At 45.5% G+C, this 18,923-nt stretch overlaps 1 protein-coding gene across 1 annotated transcript in view; it reads left to right on the top strand.

Moving 5' to 3' along the window:
• Positions 1 to 13,972, top strand: part of LOC118770935 (neuropilin-1a-like) — a 52,379-nt gene extending 38,407 nt beyond the window's left edge. The window contains exons 7-17 of the mRNA XM_036518724.1: positions 1,251 to 1,406; positions 3,099 to 3,243; positions 5,891 to 6,219; positions 8,866 to 9,010; positions 10,371 to 10,511; positions 10,790 to 10,837; positions 11,810 to 11,956; positions 12,058 to 12,338; positions 12,568 to 12,664; positions 12,803 to 12,868; positions 13,361 to 13,972. Of these exons, the coding sequence (XP_036374617.1) occupies positions 1,251 to 1,406; positions 3,099 to 3,243; positions 5,891 to 6,219; positions 8,866 to 9,010; positions 10,371 to 10,511; positions 10,790 to 10,837; positions 11,810 to 11,956; positions 12,058 to 12,338; positions 12,568 to 12,664; positions 12,803 to 12,868; positions 13,361 to 13,647 (1,842 nt within the window). The 3' untranslated portion in view covers positions 13,648 to 13,972. The remainder of the gene's footprint in view (positions 1 to 1,250; positions 1,407 to 3,098; positions 3,244 to 5,890; positions 6,220 to 8,865; positions 9,011 to 10,370; positions 10,512 to 10,789; positions 10,838 to 11,809; positions 11,957 to 12,057; positions 12,339 to 12,567; positions 12,665 to 12,802; positions 12,869 to 13,360) is intronic.
• The last annotated feature ends 4,951 nt before the right edge of the window (positions 13,973 to 18,923 follow it).

Genomic DNA, 18,923 nt, shown 5'->3' on the forward strand with positions numbered 1-18,923 from the left:
GTACCGGGTGCAATACCAGTCAAAAGTTTCTTTCTTTATTTTTACTTTTTTCCCACATTTTAGAATGATAGTAACAATATTAAAATTATGAAATAGCACAAATGGAATTATGCAGTGACCAGAAAAATACTATAAACAAATCAAAATTATCTTATATTTTAGATTTTTCAAAATAAACAAAAATATTGTTGTAATTAATTTTTTTGGAAAGAAATTTATACATAGACGTCATATTCACTCTTTATATTTGTCTACGAAACAAATTTCACCATTGAAGCATACGTCTTTAGATCAAAACGTCTTTGAATGCATGTTTCCCTTTATTTTAATCAGAAGTGTCCAAACTTTTGACTGGTACTGTAAAGCTTTAAAATCTGGGAAGCACAATCAAGCGAATGCAGGACTTTTACTTTCCACATTGGGCGTAAGTGCCTGACACTTTTGGAAAGACCTATGACTGGAGCCTGTTTTTCCTGGAAGTCAACCCTACTCCAGGGAGGTCATTGATGTGTCTGGTCCCATCCAAGGTCTTCTAATAATAGGATGAATTATTGCACTGAATCATCACAGGTGACCGTGCGCATGTGGTGGAATGCAAAGGCACCTCCGGTAGTCACTCGCCCGCAGTAATAATTCATCCAGTTATGTGATTGGTCATCTCCGGCACTCCGGAACCAGGCCCGCCCAGTCGTGTTTGACATCACTGCAACCGGGCATGTCCAAAGAGAGGAGTCCAGCCTTGGCTCTGGCTGGTTGAGCAGCAAGATTCTCTGCTGCATTAAACCAGCCATCAGGGGTCAATGGAGTTCATATGTTTCTACTCCTCATTTATCTAAAGGCACCCCTTCTTATAATATCTGCATACATTTCATTAGTCTTGTCAGTCAGCTGCTGCTCTAAGGACGCCTTTTGTTTGATTTCTGTTTCCTGGCCATGAAAACATAATTACCTGTAATATGAATAGTCATTATTGCTACATAAAGCTTTAATATTTATTTATTTTTTTGTATTTTTGTCAAAGGTTCATATCATGTAATGTTTCCTTTTATCATGTGAGCTAATGTACCCACCACAGGAAATGAAATTGTATTAAGCATTATCTTTCCATAAGCATAAGATTATTAAACATCAGTATACAGTGTTCCTAGTAGCAGTAAACTGGTGACTATAGCTGTGATTTGACTTTAAAAATGTTTCTTTGTTTTTTTTTCTGTGTGTGTGGGTGTGTGTGTGTGTGGGTGTGTGATCAGGTGGACCTTGGTTTTCTCCGTGTTGTCACAGCCATTGGAACACAGGGCGCCATCTCCAAGGAAACGAAAAAGTCATACTACGTGAAATCCTACAAGGTGGACGTGAGCTCCAACGGAGAGGACTGGGTCACGTTGAAGCAGGGCATGAAGCAGAAGGTAAGGCTGATCCTCCTCATCCTCACCAGGCTAACGCCGCAGCAATAACCCGCTTTTATTGGGACCCGGGTCCGCTTCGTCAGGATTAACTTTTTAAGACTGGTCAAGCCTGCCAAATCCATATCGCTTCCACAGTCCAAAATACTTCTTTTGATTGCGTGGAAATTTACAACCTCGTACAGAAAGACTGATGTCCTTCCCTGTATCGAGCCTATACAGAAACCACACTTCTTTGGAGGTTGTTTAAACCCAACTACAGGAGCTGGGCCTTTCTGGGCCAAGTATTCATTAATGTTACTCACTCTTATTAAAATGATATTAAAACGTTGTTCATACATGCAGAAAGTAAGAACGTACATGCAGCAGTGATAAAACAAAACCTATTCTGTAATGGATTCACTAGAAGGATTAATGTCAACACGCAGGCTTTCAACTCAGTTTGTGATAAAGAAGGGAAGAGCAAAAAAATTTGAGGCTGGTCTTTAAAAAGCCACCAGCTGAAATGGAATTGTTCTCATGTTTTGGCGCCTCATGGCGGCTCTCGGCTGAAACGAGGTGAGGCCTGCCAGGGTTTGAGGGCCACTAATCAGGTGGCAGCAAAGAGGTCCTGACCCTTCATTGGCAAACAAACCACTCCACTGGTGTTTACTCCCACTCTTAGTCCAGGTGTTGAAACTGACACCTAATTCATTGAGTGTCCACAACCGAAGGCGTGTTGTACGCTCTCAGAGAAGCGTGGCTTTTCAGCACGGCCTCTGAGCTGCCCAACGTGTGGGCAAACACACAGTTTGCTGTCTCCAGCCCTCCATAGTACACGGCTACTTTTTTTTTCAACACCACAGCTCCATAGTGATGTCACGAGCATGGTGACTTTTCACACCCTTGAGTGCTTTTGCTTTTAAAAGGGGCCCATTTGCCAGGTGCTGATCCAGCAGTTTCAGCCCGACGTTAACGGTGAAGAGCCCTTTTTTTTTTTTAATGGTTACGCGCGGAGACGGACACCTGCGTGACATTCGGAGAGCGGATGGCTTTTTGTCTCACTCCTGCGCGTGTGACGAGTATTTCTCCGGGAACGAAGCGGCGAGGCTCTGACCTTTCATAGACTAATGCCTCTCTCTCTGCCAGTGTTTTAGCGAGTGTTTCATCACAGATCACAGCAGCTGTGGCACAGTGGTAGACTGTGGTAGGGGATAAGCTACAGTGGCAGCAGAGATGTTACAGAGGAAAAGGCATGAAAAAGGGGATGCAGGGAAGAACTTAATCTTTAAACTGATAATTGTCCTGAACAGGATTATTATTAACGTCATTATCATTATTATTATTTTATCAACAAGCTTGCCAGTTTAAGGAAGGATAACTCAAAAGCAACTTGTCCCTTTTTTTGCTTTTCTGTAATCTTGTAGCATTGCAAGTACCTCTGCGCACTTCATCATAAGTCTAAAATATTCGTCTGAATTTTCAAATAGCATTTCATGTGAGGGTTTGTGTGTGTGTTTTCTACAGCGCACTCATATTTCACCAATAATCTTGCCCATCGATGCATTAAGTATGATATGAATTTTCCACCAGAGCCACAGTTATGAACACTCTTTTTAGCTCTTATTTTGGGGGAAAGTAAGGCCCAGTTCTCAGATGAGAGACTCCTTGAAATACACTGCGGGGTGTGCTTCACACGTACCGTTTTGGTTTTAGATCTTTCAGGGGAACACCGACCCCACGGACGTGGTGATGGAGGACCTGCCGAAACCCACGCTTACCCGCTACATCCGGATCCGTCCCCTCACCTGGCTGAACGGCATCTCCATGCGATTCGAGCTGTATGGCTGCAAGATCTCAGGTCTGTCCCACCATGCCCGCGAAACAGCACGCCCCTTGTAACCATTGTCATGCACGATGCATGAATTTCTGTGTTTTCTGTGGTTATTCTCATCTTTTAAGGTTTGTCAATTCACAGTTCTTCATAATGTCTTCCATTATCTCTTGTGAATCCAAATCCTCCACTAGAAAATTAAATTTGTTCCACATTATATTATACTGTATATTACATAATGTCACCCCTTTGGCAACCCTCCACCTGTCATTAACGTGAATAATGATTGATTTGGGGGTTTTTTATATACAAGAATATTTTTACTCGCTTAACCTCTATCTTCCTGTGCGTGAGAGTGTTCTGGTGCAGTGAAAGGCATGTTACATTATGAATGACTGGCCCATGAAGTTGATCACGCATTCACATGTTACCTGATGTAGCTCATTCAAAATGCATGGAGCTCACAGCAGGCCGGCCTCGGCTCCAGCCGACTGCTCCCATCCTTCCAGATGGCTCCCGTTCGCCCCCCTTTTCCATTTGGAGGGCTTTGATTGTGTCCGTTCCACTCTCTGCCGTTAGCGACGGCGTCCACGCACGGTAACATAGCAACAGACAGGGCGGGTGTCTGGAGCTAGAGGGGGACTGCCATGTTGGTGTGGCTCTGACTGACACATCAGGAACTGCTTCAAGCGCTTTTGGTCACACAAACTGATCCAGGATGATCTTGCCCGGCCGTAATCCTAATCCCAACACTTTAAAGTTTAAAGTTAAATTTATCCGGGGTCAGTACTTGAAGGCAGAATCTGTCATAGCTGTGAACAACAGGCTGTGGCCAGGTGTCTTTGTGACATCATCAGTTCACGGTGTTCTGGACACTAAAATAGAAACTGTGCACCTTCAGATATGTACCATTACATCATATAGAGTCACAGTTAAAGAAACCTAAGACACATTAAAATGGGTGTTTGATATTCGGTTTAAGACTAAATGTGATGTGGTTGCAAGTGTGGACAAAACTGTGAGGAAAATAGTGAACATGTTGAGGGTGGATGCTTTTTTAATATTAAAAGCTATTTCACTGTGTTTCTTTTTTGCATATGACTTCATTTTAGCTGCTTCTAAAACATTTTCTAGTGTAACAAACTTCATTACAGCTGTCAGCAAATGCCAGACAATACATACAGAAAAGATTTGATTTGACAGAGTCTGTTACCAGAGAAGGTGTGTGATGGAGGGGATGTTTGGGATGAAGTCACAGTCCATCTTAATGCTACCATCTCCCTCATGCAGCTGATGAGCAGAATGTGAAAAATCTTTTCCTATTACAGTCAATGGCTGTGTGGGAGGTTTCTTTTTAGAGATTAGAAGAATACTCTAAGTCATGAGAGGCTTTATGAATCACCTTCACTAAGTGAATCATAATATACAAAATGTTTCTCTTAAACTGGAGAGAAACCTCTGATTGTTCTTAGAATTTTGTACTTTAGTGCCATTTTCAACGCATACTACCTCTAAATACTGCCTGATTTCAAATGTATGTTCACAAAAACAAAGGGAGAGCAGTATGCAGCTGTGCCTCAAGAGGGCGCCAGTCAGTCCACTTCAGGTCAGACTTTATTAAGAGCCCCGCTGCCCAAGATTGCAGGCAGAGCCCCTTGTTTGTATCTCCAGCGGCTTCAAAGAACATGAGCTGCAGCCAAGACCCTTAACGAGACTCTCACTCGGCTGTGCCAGAGATCAAACTGAGAGTGTGCTTGGCAGGGCAAGAAAGCCGTCGCTTTCAAAGGGAGAGAGAGGTCTTCAGTGGCCCCGGATTTCCTCAGCTCTTGGGGAGAGAGTCAGGGAGAAGTGTCCTCTCATTACAGGAGGACTGAACACTTTTGCTGAACATAAGGAATTGTTCCTTACTTTGCATTTTACATTCTGCAGTTCATGGTGCCTCACAGTAAATACAACTGCAGGGCCTCAAAGAACACAGCCGTTTTAATCCCGTCTTTGAAAGTGTTTCATAAAGATGATCTCACCTAGGGCAGGTTTGCCTGTAATAGTCGGCCGATTTGGAGCTCAGAGAGAAAAACAAAGAAGCAGAGAGGCATTCTCTAAAACACATTCGCGTGAGTTCACATCTTTTCCAGTAGTGGTTTCGGGCGAAGCTTAACAGCAATGAAAAAGGATTAAAGAGAAATGTGGGCACAGGTCTGTCAGCGCAGGCAAGGGCCTCCTTTCAGCTAGCTTTGGTCAGAAGGCAAGACCGACCAAAACAAAAGAAAATCCCTCCACAAATCAGCAAAAGAAAAAAAGGAGTTTTGACTGGATGCTCGGAGGCCTTCACCACAGGCTGCGGGGTGTAAAGCAGTAGAGTGTGACCCTTCCCAAACCCACTGTGCAAAGCTGGAGCACACTGCAGAGCTTCATAATCTGCCAGAACAGCGTTCAAACTCACAAAACTGGACTCTGTGTTCATAAGGTTCATAAGGGATTGAGGCCTCCCTCTGTTGGAAGAAAGTCAACTTTGTGTGTGTGTGTGTGTGTGTGTGTGTGTGTGTCCCTGTATCTACATCTGTCTGTGTGTGTGAATGAGTGAATGTGTCTCTGTGTCTCTGTATCTACATCTGTCTGTGTGTGTATGTGTGTATGTGTATGGATAAGCTGACACCATGCCCCCCCTACACAGACTACCCCTGCTCCAGCATGCTGGGAATGGTCTCGGGCCAGATCTCTGACTCGCAGATCACGGTCTCGTCCCACGTGGACCGCAGCTGGCTGCCGGAGAATGCCCGGCTGGTGACGGGCCGCGCCGGCTGGGTGCTGGAGCCCAAGCCGCTCTACCGCAACGAGTGGCTGCAGGTGGACCTGGGGGAGGAGAAGCAGGTCAGCGGCCTGATCATCCAGGGGGGCAAACACCGCGACAGCAACGTCTTCATGAAGAAGTTCCGGGTGGGCCACAGCGGCAACGGCCTCAACTGGACTCTGATCCAGGACGACACCGGCACCAGAGACAGGGTGAGGGAAAAGAAGGGGTATTAAAACTCCTAACATCACTCTTATACATTACATTGTTGGCATTTAGCAGACACTCATCCAGAGCTCTTATCCAGGTTACTTTTTTTTTTACAATGTTACCCATTTATACAGCTGGATATTGACTGAGGCTTTCTGGGTTAAGTACCTTGCCCAAGGGTACAACATCAATGCCCCAGCAGGGAATGAAACCAGCAACCCTTTGGTTACGAGTCCTGCTCCTTGCTACTATGCTACACTGCCACCCCAGTATACCTCAATACCTGAACTGTACCTCAATAGCTAATCTGCTTATCCAGGGTTAGTTATACTGCGTGTAGTTTTACGCCATAGGTGACTTCAGTGTTACTGGGGCAGTTTGAGCTGGAAGCAGCCAGGTCAGTCTGAACCAGCTGAGGTCAAGTGGTTCACTCGAAGGTACAGCAATAGTGTTCCCATCCTCAAATCCAGTGCTCTAAGCATGACGCCACCAGCTACCACAGCTCCACAGCACCTGCGTGTGAATGATCCCAGCTCCACAAGGTGACCTTCAGTGTTGGACTGGGACAGAAACAGCCAGTCGAACAGAACCGAAAATAGACCACAGGGCAGGTGTTCGCATCTGGCTCTGGCACGGTGTCGTGCAGAGCTGGAGAAGATGGAGAAACAAAAAAAATGAGAGCTTGGCTTTCTTACTGTGTGGGCTTGGCTGTGCTCTCAGCTTTCCTGACAGCTCCCACTGTAAAGAGCCCATTAAAAAGAGATTACTCTTTTTTTACTTTCATGGAGGGGGATTTTTTTAACTAATGCTGTCTGCTGAACACATTTTTTTGTTAGAACTGAGATATCATCAATGGGGAAAAGTCATCAGTGCGTGAAGCCAACAGACATCCATTTCTTTATGGTGAAAATGCATTTGACAACGGCAATAAATATCTCTTCAAATACATTTGCTGGGTGCATACAGCGTTGCAGTTTGACTGTAGATTAATCATTGTGGCTGCATAGGTGTGTCACACCATTCGTCCTGGAGTTGACCTTAAAAAAGCCAACTTCACTGACATGCAGGTGTTACTTTTGAAAGCTGAAGTATGCTGAACCCTCGTCAGACTGGGTTTAGTAATATCTTAGCCGCTTTAGTTATGCTCACTTAGATGAGACTCTTTAATCCCGTGCCAGCCCCGCCCCTAACACCTCACAGTTTTGCCTGGCTCACACGGCTGACGTCCTTTATCTGCTGGATTTGACAGGAAGCTGATGGTGATGAAGAGAAACGCATTACGCCTGTAATATTCAGACTTTCTCTTCCGTCTGAATATTCAGATGTGTCTAGATACGCCGCCACTCTCAGGTCCTCAATTACGAGCCGCCTGACTGGAAAATAAACGCGCTTCGTAACGGCGGGAAGTGTGATGTATGAGGAAATGAAATGTAGATATCTTTCCGTTCTTCCTCCCGTACCATTCAAGATCCTTCAGGCTTTCCACGAACGCTGGATTTATGTGCCCGTATAGGCATTAATCCGCTCTTATCAGTCAAAATGGCTGTGTTTGAAAAACAATTAATTTCCCAGAGAGCGTTCTCTTTGATGGCGATGCCGATGTGGGAATGTGTGAGAACCTGGGCTGTGTTCCCCGTCTGCTGCCTCCCAGGGGAGGACAGTACCACACGCATACTCTGGAGGAACACTGTCACAGACTCGCCCTTTCCAAAACGCCCATCTGGCAGGCTCTGAAGTGCGGTGCTGCTTTTTGATCGGTTAAGTCAGTCATGCGTGTATGAGGTCACCGCCGTGGATCCGTTTGGGTTCCGAAGGCAGTGCCGTGGAGAGCTTCAGAATGGGCTCACGTTTTGACGGCAACTGCCTCCCGCCGAGGTGGTTCTGGGCCCTGTTTTTTATCACAGTAACAACAGTGGAAACAGGCTCGTAACAGTGAGCGAATGCGTGTTTGTCTTTTGGTGTTCTGCACTGCTTTATGGAAGCACAAAACGAGCACATAAAAAAGTACCCACAAGGCAGTGATTTGGGAGCTACAGGAGTGGAAGTAATCGCAGCAGAGCTAGCCAACAGTGCTGATTTCGTAACGGGGGGCTAAACATGTGTTTAGCCCACAAGGCTAATGTTAGCAGGGAGGCTGGTCCCCAGGACAGCTGAACGGAACAAAGCCGGTAGAAAAACACCTGAGTACCTGAAGGGAAACTGCATGACTCAGGCATAAACGACGGCACTCTCAGTTGCAGTTATTATGAATGCGCGTATACATCACCACCCGCAGATTGACACAGAATGACGCTAGCATAAACTACAGCACTCCCGAGTGCAGTTACTATGAGTGCACGTATAGCATAGTGGCAGCAGCAGTACAGCAGAGTGGTTAAGGGGCAGGACTCATAACCGAAAGGTTTCCGGTTCGATCGCCTCAGTAAATATCCAGCCGTATAAATGATTGATAAACATTGTAAAAAATTCCAATGGAAGTCACTCTGGATAAGAGTGTCTGCTAAATGCCAGTTATGTTATATATCTACATCAGCAGATAGGCCTGTAGCATGTGCTCCTAGCACCTAGTGTTCCTCCACAGGGCTCACTCTCTGTCCTCTCTCTCTCTCTCTCTCTCTCTCTCTCTCTCTCTCTCTCTTTCTCTGCAGGTTTTCATGGGGAACCAGAACTTCGACACCCCGGAGATGAGGACGTTCGAGCCGGTGACGACGCGCTACCTAAGGGTGTACCCCGAGAAGGCGACCACCCCAGGACTGGGCCTGCGGCTCGAGCTGCTCGGCTGTGACGTGCAAGGTGAGCCCCGCCCACCGGAGGCCTTCGCCCAATCAGTGACGGCCACACTACTGCGGGGCCATTTTCAAACCAGTGGGGGTTCAGAACTTCTTCCCGAATCAGAGGGGATAACATTCAAACCCAGTGCTGCCAGTGAAAGTGAACAGAAGAAGCTTCATGGAATCTGTCATTGTGGCCCTGTATCTTTTTATCTTTAATGTTTAAATATAAACCTCCAAGTGTGGTTCCTCCTGATGAGTACGAGCTAAGGAACTCCCAAGAACAGGCTGGGCCCTTGAGTCATAATTTGGTCATCTGGTCTAAATCTTCATCACTGCAGTCGTAGGGCTCGGGTGAACACCAGTGTTCACCACGCAGTGTGTCATTTTTTAGTGGTTGCAGACAGACGTGTCTAAAGGGGTAAAATGCGTGACATTGCAGCCCTCCCAGATGGAGGTGGTGAGGGGTGGGAGGGGTGTCAGGTTTCTCCATCGGACCGGAGATGGAGATTGGTTAATGTGGTCCAAGCTGGGAGAGTGGAGGGTTCATGCTCGGTGTCCCCCAATGACGCAGCATGAATGGAAGCAGACAGATGGAAACACGCATCTGTCAAACTTGACCAAATGAATGATCTCCAAACACTTGTGTGAAAGCTCCTGTGCATTGAAAAACAGCTTTTTCATGGGGAAAACATGATCAGGCCAGCCTGTGTGAGTGGATTGCAGTTTTGGCTGTATCTGAGCTGTGCCTTTCTTAGCTGATAGGACCCACAGGGATGTTAGGCAGATGGTAATGCTCGTGTTCACTCTTAGCATGAAGATGCAGGCTCAACCATGACATCTGCGAGCCCCCACATGAACTTGTAAGAACAGAAAGTTGGATTATCCCATATGGACTTCCAGCAAAGAGTCTCCCTCCAAATTTTCTGCATACTATACCTTTCGATTCCAGCAGAGGCGTGCTTAGTTTCAGGGTTTCAGGGCGGATCATCACAGTCTTAAACAAACATCACCCTGTAATTCGATATGGCCCCTCCCAGCAAGGAGCTGTCATACTAGCCACAGCCTGAAGGAGGCAGCAGTTCCTGATGAGAGGATGCTTCCACAGTGTGGAGCAGGGAGGGGTGCTGCTAAGAGAGGCATTGTTTATGCATCCTCAGAGTGCAGATGAAAGGACACCTGTTTATAGCTCCATAATGAGAACCAGTGGCACTAACCAGCCCCAGTGCTTTGGGAGGGTCCCTGAGTTTGAGGCGGCACAGTCCTGCACAGTTCTTCTTTTCCTTTGGCTCAGTCTTACTGAAAACTCTCTCTCTCTCTCTCTCTCTCTCTCTCTCTCTCTCTCTCTCTCTCTCTGTCTCTCTCGCACCTCTCTCTCTCAGAGCCCACAGGCCCGCTGACCACGCCTGCTGCCACCACACTACCCGAAACGTCAGCCCCTGTCGTCATCATCATACCGGACGATTGTGAGGACATGCCAGGGGGCTGTGACGCTGGAACTGGCGATGACTACAACGTGACAGGTACTGACACCGCCCTCATCCAACTGCCCCCCTTCCCTCCCCATCACCCCCTCCGCCACCAACCCCAAACAGCCTCCTCACAGACCCCATTCTCTTCCCGTGTGTGGCTTCCTCAACCCTCTCTTTGTGTCTGGGCGTCCCAAATCTTACAAAGGAGACTTTCCCTTAAGACGAGTTGTCCCTTTTGGTTGTTGGTTGCTGTGGAAGGCGGAGAGCCCTTTTTACTGTCTTTCCATGAGTTCGCCCCTCTAACTCCTGTTTCTCTAACTGTCCAACAGGTGGCGTCACCGAGGCCGATATCACAGTCGAAGTGGACACTGCCCCCGGTGAGAACGCTCAACCCACAACTCCCTGCCTCACCCCGTCCCTGCTCTCTCTAATGACGGTGCTGTAGGCTTCAGCCAACAGGCCTGGCCTGCTTGTTAAGCCTCTGATGTAGGAGTCAGTGTGAGAAGCCTGCTAATCATGAGAGAAAGTGATCTAACACCTCAATACCGTGTCAAAGAATTTTCTTGAAATTTCTTTTTCATGAAGTTCCTCTTGTGAAATCCTTAGATAGTTTGATAGCATATAATTCAATTTTATGATCATGGTACAGACGTGTCTTTTTTATAAACCCCTGTGTTCTGCATGCTCTGTGAGCCTTAGTTATTCTGATACCAGTTCAGTTGTAAAATGGGTCTGGCTCAGTTTTTCCCCCAACTGTCATTGCTCTCTCACACTCCCTGGAAAGCCCATTACAATAACTTTTTGTGACCTTAAAAATTTACTGCTGCACTAGTAAAAAATTGCTTCCTCTGTGTGCTCTTTAAAATGTAGTCACCTCTGAGCAGTTTAATGGGGCCGACTCTGGGAGTCCTAACAATGTGTTATTTAATTAACTACATCCAGTCGGTTTAAGGAGATTGGCTCATTAATGTGACTTAAATCCTTACTTTGCGAGGAATATTATAACCTTCTACGCCCCACTCCATCTAGACTTTTTCTCTCTCTCTTTCTCTTATTATTTGTTGCTGCCCTGAGGTGTTTCTGCCTTTGGTTTTTTTAAAATCCCAGAGAACACCATAGCTCTCTGCTGCCATCTGCTGAGTGAGACAGGTATAACACTCCCTATGTTTGCCTCCTCCATCTGCAGCCTTATTAGGTCAATTCTCCAGACCTGAGCTACAGTGTTTGTTTTGAGCCAGTATTCTTATGCATCAGAAACTGTTAAAGCATGATCTACACTTATTTAAGTACCGAGGAGAGGAATGTGAGAGGCAGTGAAGCAAAGCTAACTGGGACCTCTCTGATTGCAGATTACCTGTGGTTTGCGTGTGACTTTGGTTGGGCGGACGCCCCCTCTTTCTGCGGGTGGACCTCAGAAAAGGATGTCAACGCAGCCTGGCACATTCAGTCCAGCGGGAAGCCCACCGTCAACACAGGACCCAGCATGGACCACTCAGGTAAGAGCAAGGAGCCAGGGAGCAGAGAGAGTAAGGAAGCCAAACCTTTCCCATCAGTTCGCCTGGGTCTCACTCAGCGCACACCATGTCGCCACCTGCAGGAGGACCGGGGAACTACATCTACATGCTGCTGGACCCAGACGCCCAGGAGAACGAGGTGGCGCGGCTGGTGAGCCCGACGGTGACGGCGCCAGACTCGGACCTGTGCGTCTCCTTCTGGTACCACATGTTCGGGTCGCACATCGGGATCCTGCGGGTCAAGCAGAGGAAGGAGATGGCTGAGGGCGTGGCCGACATCCTGCTGTGGACCGTCAGCGGACACCAGGGCAGCCGCTGGAGGGAGGGCCGGGTGCTGGTGCCCCAGTCCAGCACGCCCTACCAGGTACACACAGGCGATGGCACAGTGTGTGTGTGTGTGTGTGTGTGTGTGTGTGTATATGTGTGAATGCCTGCATGTGTGGAAGCACTTTAGTCACCAGAGGCAATAATATGGGAAAATGTGGTGCATGCCCAGCTATCTCCCCCGCTAGCTTGTTGACAGGTGACAGGTGGCCTTTGACTGAGCACAGCTGCGAGGAAGGGCAGAATAACAGTCTCTGTGGCTCTTGCAGGTGGTGATCGAGGGGGTAGTGGACAAGAAAAGCTGGGGGGATGTTGCCGTGGACGACATCAAGATCCTGGAGCTCCAGGACATGGCAGAATGCAAGGGTAAGGGCTCTGATTTCACACCTAAGAGATCCTACATATTTTCTCCACTTACTCATGTGGGCGTGTGCAACTCCAAAGAGCAGCTGCCAGTCCACGGTTGTTCATTCCTCTCATGATGGGCTCCGTTTTCCCTCTTAGACCCAGATGAACCAGCGGAGAAAGAACAGCCTGAAGAAGAGGAAATCAAAGAAATCAAAGAAATCTGTATGTCTCATATTTCATATGTGTGATTGGCTGGTTCAGCTCACTCAGTACACAGTGTGCTTCATGTTTATTCATATCTCTGATTAAAGTAAGAAAACAAATGATAGAAAAATGCAGAAAATTTGACAGAAATATGCATGTACTGGATCATTTTTTCTGCTGGATAAATGTTTTAAAGTGTATACTTAATCATCTTAATAGCATTGGACAGTTATATTGTTATAGTTATATTGTTCAGTATATTTGTGACTGGGCAATGCCAGTATTTGATTTTGAGAACTACATGAGATTACAGAAATTCACATAAAAAAAAACTTAAATCTGAACTTATTTATTATGAACCAAAGGAAACGACAGAAAAGGTATCTTAAAACTAAAGTAATCACTCAGGAACAAATGGCTAAATATTTGAAAGATGAAGATGAAGAACTGTTGAGGCTGTTATGATGCTGTCATGCTTAACATGCCCTTTGTCTGTGATTCCCATTCCAGTCAATGATGCCACTGACTTCCCTGAAGTGGTGGAGAACAGTCAGATGGGCAGCACTGGGAACATGCTGAAGACCCTGGACCCCATCCTCATTACCATCATCGCCATGAGCGCCCTGGGCGTCTTCCTGGGGGCCATCTGTGGGGTCGTCCTCTACTGCGCCTGCTCCCACAACGGCATGTCGGACAGGAACTTATCCGCACTGGAGAACTATAACTTCGAGCTGGTGGACGGGGTCAAACTAAAGAAGGACAAGCTGAGCTCACAGAAGTCATACTCAGAAGCGTGAGGGACGGAGGGGGTGGGGGTGGGGGGGTTAAAGGGACCGCCAGAAGCCTCCCACGAGGGAGGGCGACGATTGTGAAAGCGGCGGGAGGTTGTGACTGAGCCATGCTTTTCTCAGGAGCTGCAGTAACAGAAACCTGCCAATAGGGGACACTGTGTATAAAATTGAAAAAAAACAAAACAAAACAAGACGTGTACAGTAAGATGATTATTTTAATTTTTTTCATTCATTTTTTTTCTTTTCATTTCAATAATCAGATGCTGGTGTTGAGACCAATTAATTCAATGTTGAAAGTATTTATCATATTTCTGGAAGGAAAGCTTTTATTTTTAAGAGAAGTTTTTGAAGCCATTATTTTGCGGAAAAGAAGTGTAAAACCCTCCCCAGAATGAACCATACCGACAAATATGTAGTATCACGCCCTCTGCTGGACACACAGAGTGTGTGCACCACGAGTGCAGGCATGTGTCCAGAGGTGGGTGCTTACCCCCCCCCCCCCCGCGCTTCACCTGTGTATGGTTCTCACAGTGCCTTTACTGCATCTTCGTTGGCTTTTTGTTTGGGTTGGTGGTAGCGTTTTTACACCCCTCGTGTTCGGAACACAGGAGCAAAATGGGCGTCGGCCCGACCCAGGTCCGCAAGGCGGGACTCTGTCCTCGCCGCTTTGCGGAGGGGCCCCACGTGTTGTATATACGTTTTAATGTATTTGAAAGCCCTTTTAATTGAGCTGCAGTGTCCTTTTTTTCGTGAGAGGGTCGCGTTGGCGGAGCCCCGGCTGTGAGGCCGACGATGTCACGGCGACCGCTCCCACAGCGACCGCTCCCACGGTGCTTATCGGAGCCAGGGTTCGAGGATGTGTCTCCAAACGGACTTACTACGGGCCTTCAAAATGGCAGCCGTTCAGAAATACCCAGAAGTGGATCTCCTGTGGTTGGTGGCCTCAGATACAGTGTCTCTGTGTGAAGCCAGTTTCGTTGTGTTCGTCTGTCACTCAGCCAATCATGCAGCAGTAATGTATAGGCCTCGTGCACCAACACCAAGCGCTGTCATCAATAACTTTGCTGTTCAGCTGAACTGAGACGGTGCAGGAATCATTTGACATGCTTCCATGCTTCCGTGTTTGTCTGTACGTGCATCCAGGCCGGTCTCAAATATCATTTGAGCTGAAGAATGTCAATCAGGCCGTTGTAGGCCTCTCGGCTCTGCAGAGTCCTGGTGCACCCATCAGGATTCCTTTCAAATCATTGGAGAAGGTGGTGCTGAATGTCTGTCTCCAAAAGCCGACATAACAGATACTACCCCTGCTCTAGTGCCATCCGGGAGTCCAAAGACTGACCGCTTGCCTCCGTCTCTCTCTACCCTTCCCAAGGTAGAGGCCATTTTTGAGGTCTGTGTGGCGTGAAGGCATTCTAATCAAAAAAAGGTGACCTCACGTTTGCACAACGCCTGACTCTTTCTGCTTTCTGTGAAAATCTTTTTGTGCAAATCACATGGTCAAAGGTAAAATGGAAGGACGGATTTTCACGTGTGGCAGATTTGAGATCTCAGTGATGTCATAATCACTTACGCTGTCTAGACTGAAAAATGTAAATCAGGCTCTGATGTCATAATCAATGCAGCAGAGAAGACGCCCAATAGCAGGACACCGCTGACTGCATGGCCTCTGTCTTGTCTTGCGCTGTCAATCAAACACAAGTGTCCTCTCACCCCTGAGATTATTCACAGAGCACAGCCCCTGAGCCTACTGGATGACTGAGTCCATCCTGAGTGTACGAGGCAAAGCTCGGCGTAGAGGGGTGGATGCTGGGATTGGAGGAAAGTTCATGCATATTTTCTGCTGGCTTCATTGCCATCCTGTTCCTTCTGTATCAAGCAGTGTGGTTCAGTCCAATCATGAGGAAGCCTGTGGAAACTGGGGATTTGTGGCTTGAAGTGCAAAACACAAAAAAATCTGTGTGAGTGACGCTGACGACAGTCACGTGAAGGGAACCCCACGAATCAGGGCTTTTATTTGGTTCAGACCCATGTCTGCTTAATTTACATGCATACATTATGTAACATTATGTAACATCATGAATGCATTATTGGCTTTCTTGTGGTAATTTCTAACACTATCCCACTGGTGGTTCGTAATGGTATTGGTAATTAATATATAGTAATATAAAATGCTGGTAATTATGAATAAGCATTGAACAGGAAGGCCCTAACTGTTTTCAGTCTGTCAAATTGGAGAAAAGGACATTGTAGCATGAAATTAAAACAATGTTGCACTGATGAATATATTTAAAAAGTTTGTGTTTATAATATTAATTTGTAAAAATAAAAGACAAGAAAAGTGTCACAGATCTTTCTTTTTATATGGTTTCAGATTACTTGATATAGTTCTGAAATGTACAATGTTTTCATTATTGAAAAGGTATACAAATTTCCTATCGTAATGTTTCCATTTAGCTAACTGGTATATTATCACGTCATTTTGTATTGTCATAAATCTTTTGTGCGGATTTGTTTTTACAAAAAAAAGTTTTATTTTCAATAAAGCTTCTGTAATTTGCTGTTGTAGGAAACGTTTGGAAAAAAGAAAAACAGCAAGGCCTTAAGAATTGAAAAATGTTTGTACTCTGACACGCTGGTCAGCCTCATTACCTTGTATTTGTTCTTGTCTCTGAGTCTGATCCATGACTACTACATTCCAAAGAATCTGATTAAATAAATGTTTTATAAAGAAGTGGCCGCCTTAAAATGTACTTTTTATGCGTAATATTTACTTTAGAGGACAAAGATGGACTCTAAGAATAATGCTGAGAGCTGGAAGGAAATAGCCACTGCACTGTCAGAAGGCTAAGGTCAGTGTGTTTTAGGTGCAGGATAGCAGAGCTATCATAAATTAGTCAAGATAGTTTGACAAATAGCTTTTTTTTCTAAAAACTTGGAAAGATGGAAGATACACTATATGTACAAAAGTATTTGGCCACACCTGTTTTTCAGGGTTTGAGTTAGGCCCCTTATCTCCAGTGAAGGGCAATCTTAATGCTTCAGCATACCAAGACATTTTGGACAATGCTATGCTTCCAACTTTGTGGCAACAATTTGGGGAAGGCCCTTTTCTATTCCAACATGACTGTGCCCCAGTGCACAAAGCAAGGACTATAAAGACATGGTTTGATAAGTTCAGTGTGGAAGAACTTGACTGGCCTGCACAGAGCCCTGACCTCAACTCCATCAAGTACCTTTGGGATGAACTGGAACGGAGATTGCGAGCCAGGTCTTCTTGTCCAACATCAGTGCCTGACCTCATAAATGCTCTACAGAATGAATGGGCACAAAATCCCACAGAAACATTCCAAAATCTTGTGGAAAGCCTTCCAAGAAGAGTGGAAGCTGTTATAGCTGCAAAAGTGGGACCAACTCCATATTAAAGTATATGTATTCGAATACAATGTCATTACAATGTAATGGTCAGGCGTCCAAATACTTTTGTCCATATAGTGTACCTGGAATGTGCCAAAAACCAAGTCCATAAACTGAATACAATGCAGCGATTTCGGTTCAAGTCTGACATAAACTACGCTTAAAGTATGTTATATTTCATTGGTATGCCAATAAAACCACGTGCTTTCATGTGATTTATGAAACGAACATTATAATTAAAAACATTCGGAGTTGTCCTGCTCTTCACACGAATAAGCACGCAAAGAACTCGATAAAACCATAAGTTGCATCGAACGTTTGGCAACATTATGTGATGCATTGTTAAGTTTGTACGAAAACGAACAGTCTCTCCTCCAAATTTCTGGCATTTAAAAGACCTAGTTCCTCGGAGTCTGACGGTTTGTTTTTCCTTTTAAACATCTATTTGTGCATGCTGCATCAACTGAGATTTCAACTAGCAGGCGTCTTTCACCTGGAGGATAACAACTGTACACCAAAATATACAGATTGTGTGGAAATAGCAGCGAACCTGCCGAAAGTACACTGAAATACTGAAATATGCTATACTGCATCGAATGAATTAAGTTTTGTATGTATTTTATTTTACGTATATTGTTTATTAGAACTAAACAGTAATTATGTGTAGAGCTTTATAAGACCCAAAAGGCCTGAATAAAATAAATAAGATGGAGATGATTGTAGATCCGACGAAACGTTTTGATATATTTGTGAAATTACCACTTTCCACTGCTGTGAACACCCGTGTACGGGTGACTGATGATCCGATTCAGTGAGGAATTATAGTTAACACCTCCTGCTGAACACAGGATGTCGCTGTTGAACAAAACTGACATCCTGTATGTCAGCTTGAGCCAGAACTTGTGGTGACAAGTTGTGGCTGACGTTGTCGGATTTAGCGTATCGTGTGAATAGTTTGTGTTAATTTCAAATGCGCATCTGGTGTTGACAACTTTTAAAACACGCAATAAGTGATCCACGATGATTTGACATAATTGTACGCAGTCATCGAGCACCAAGAAATACTGATTGTGTTCCGAACCATAAATTAGCCTATGTGATGTGACAAAAGATAGATACATCAAAATTGTTTGGTCGCATGGCTAAGATTCAAGTATCTGGTTAAAATTCCATCTGACACCATGAATCATCTGTGGTGATTACGAAAAATATCCGAAATACCCAAGCGGGGATCAGACCTTATTTTGAGTTTGTAGCAACTATAAGCTGAACTCAGAACTCTCTCTGATGTGCTCTTCACGTATATGTAGTCTGCCTCGCTCTCTGTCTATCGTGGACACTTGGTGGACACCAGATCACATATGCACACCCACGCTCACTTTGTCTTTTTTCTCTCCCTCTCTCAAACTGTCTCTGTCTCTCTCACACACAAACACACACATGCACAGGTGTATATAAAGGAGAACTTTGTTTTTTGTTAGCTCAGTATTTAAACTTTTCCACTAAGGCACATTTGGTGTAAAACCAAAAATGGAGCGAACTGTATAATGTTATGGAATGGTCCAGCTGTTGACAGAGTGCACTGCGAATGGCAACTCATATTATTGTTCTATCAATCCATGCCTGAAGTGAGTTCTTTATCACCTTATCTTGAGCTCTACTCGTCTTTGTACATTCGTGTTATGACTCAGCTCTGACGGCCAACAGACAAACCACACATTCCAGCAGGGGCCTGCGTTTATACCCTGAGAGTCTCTATCTCAGTCTCTTCCCTTTGTTGTTTTTTATCTTCCTAATTTGTCCTCTCTTCTTTTTAGCTATTCAAAGTGTCCAGAGGGTGATTGCCACACAGGCTCCCTCACACCACC

Source organism: Megalops cyprinoides, chromosome 24, assembly GCF_013368585.1.
Source record: "Megalops cyprinoides isolate fMegCyp1 chromosome 24, fMegCyp1.pri, whole genome shotgun sequence".
Lineage (NCBI taxonomy): Eukaryota > Metazoa > Chordata > Actinopteri > Elopiformes > Megalopidae > Megalops > Megalops cyprinoides.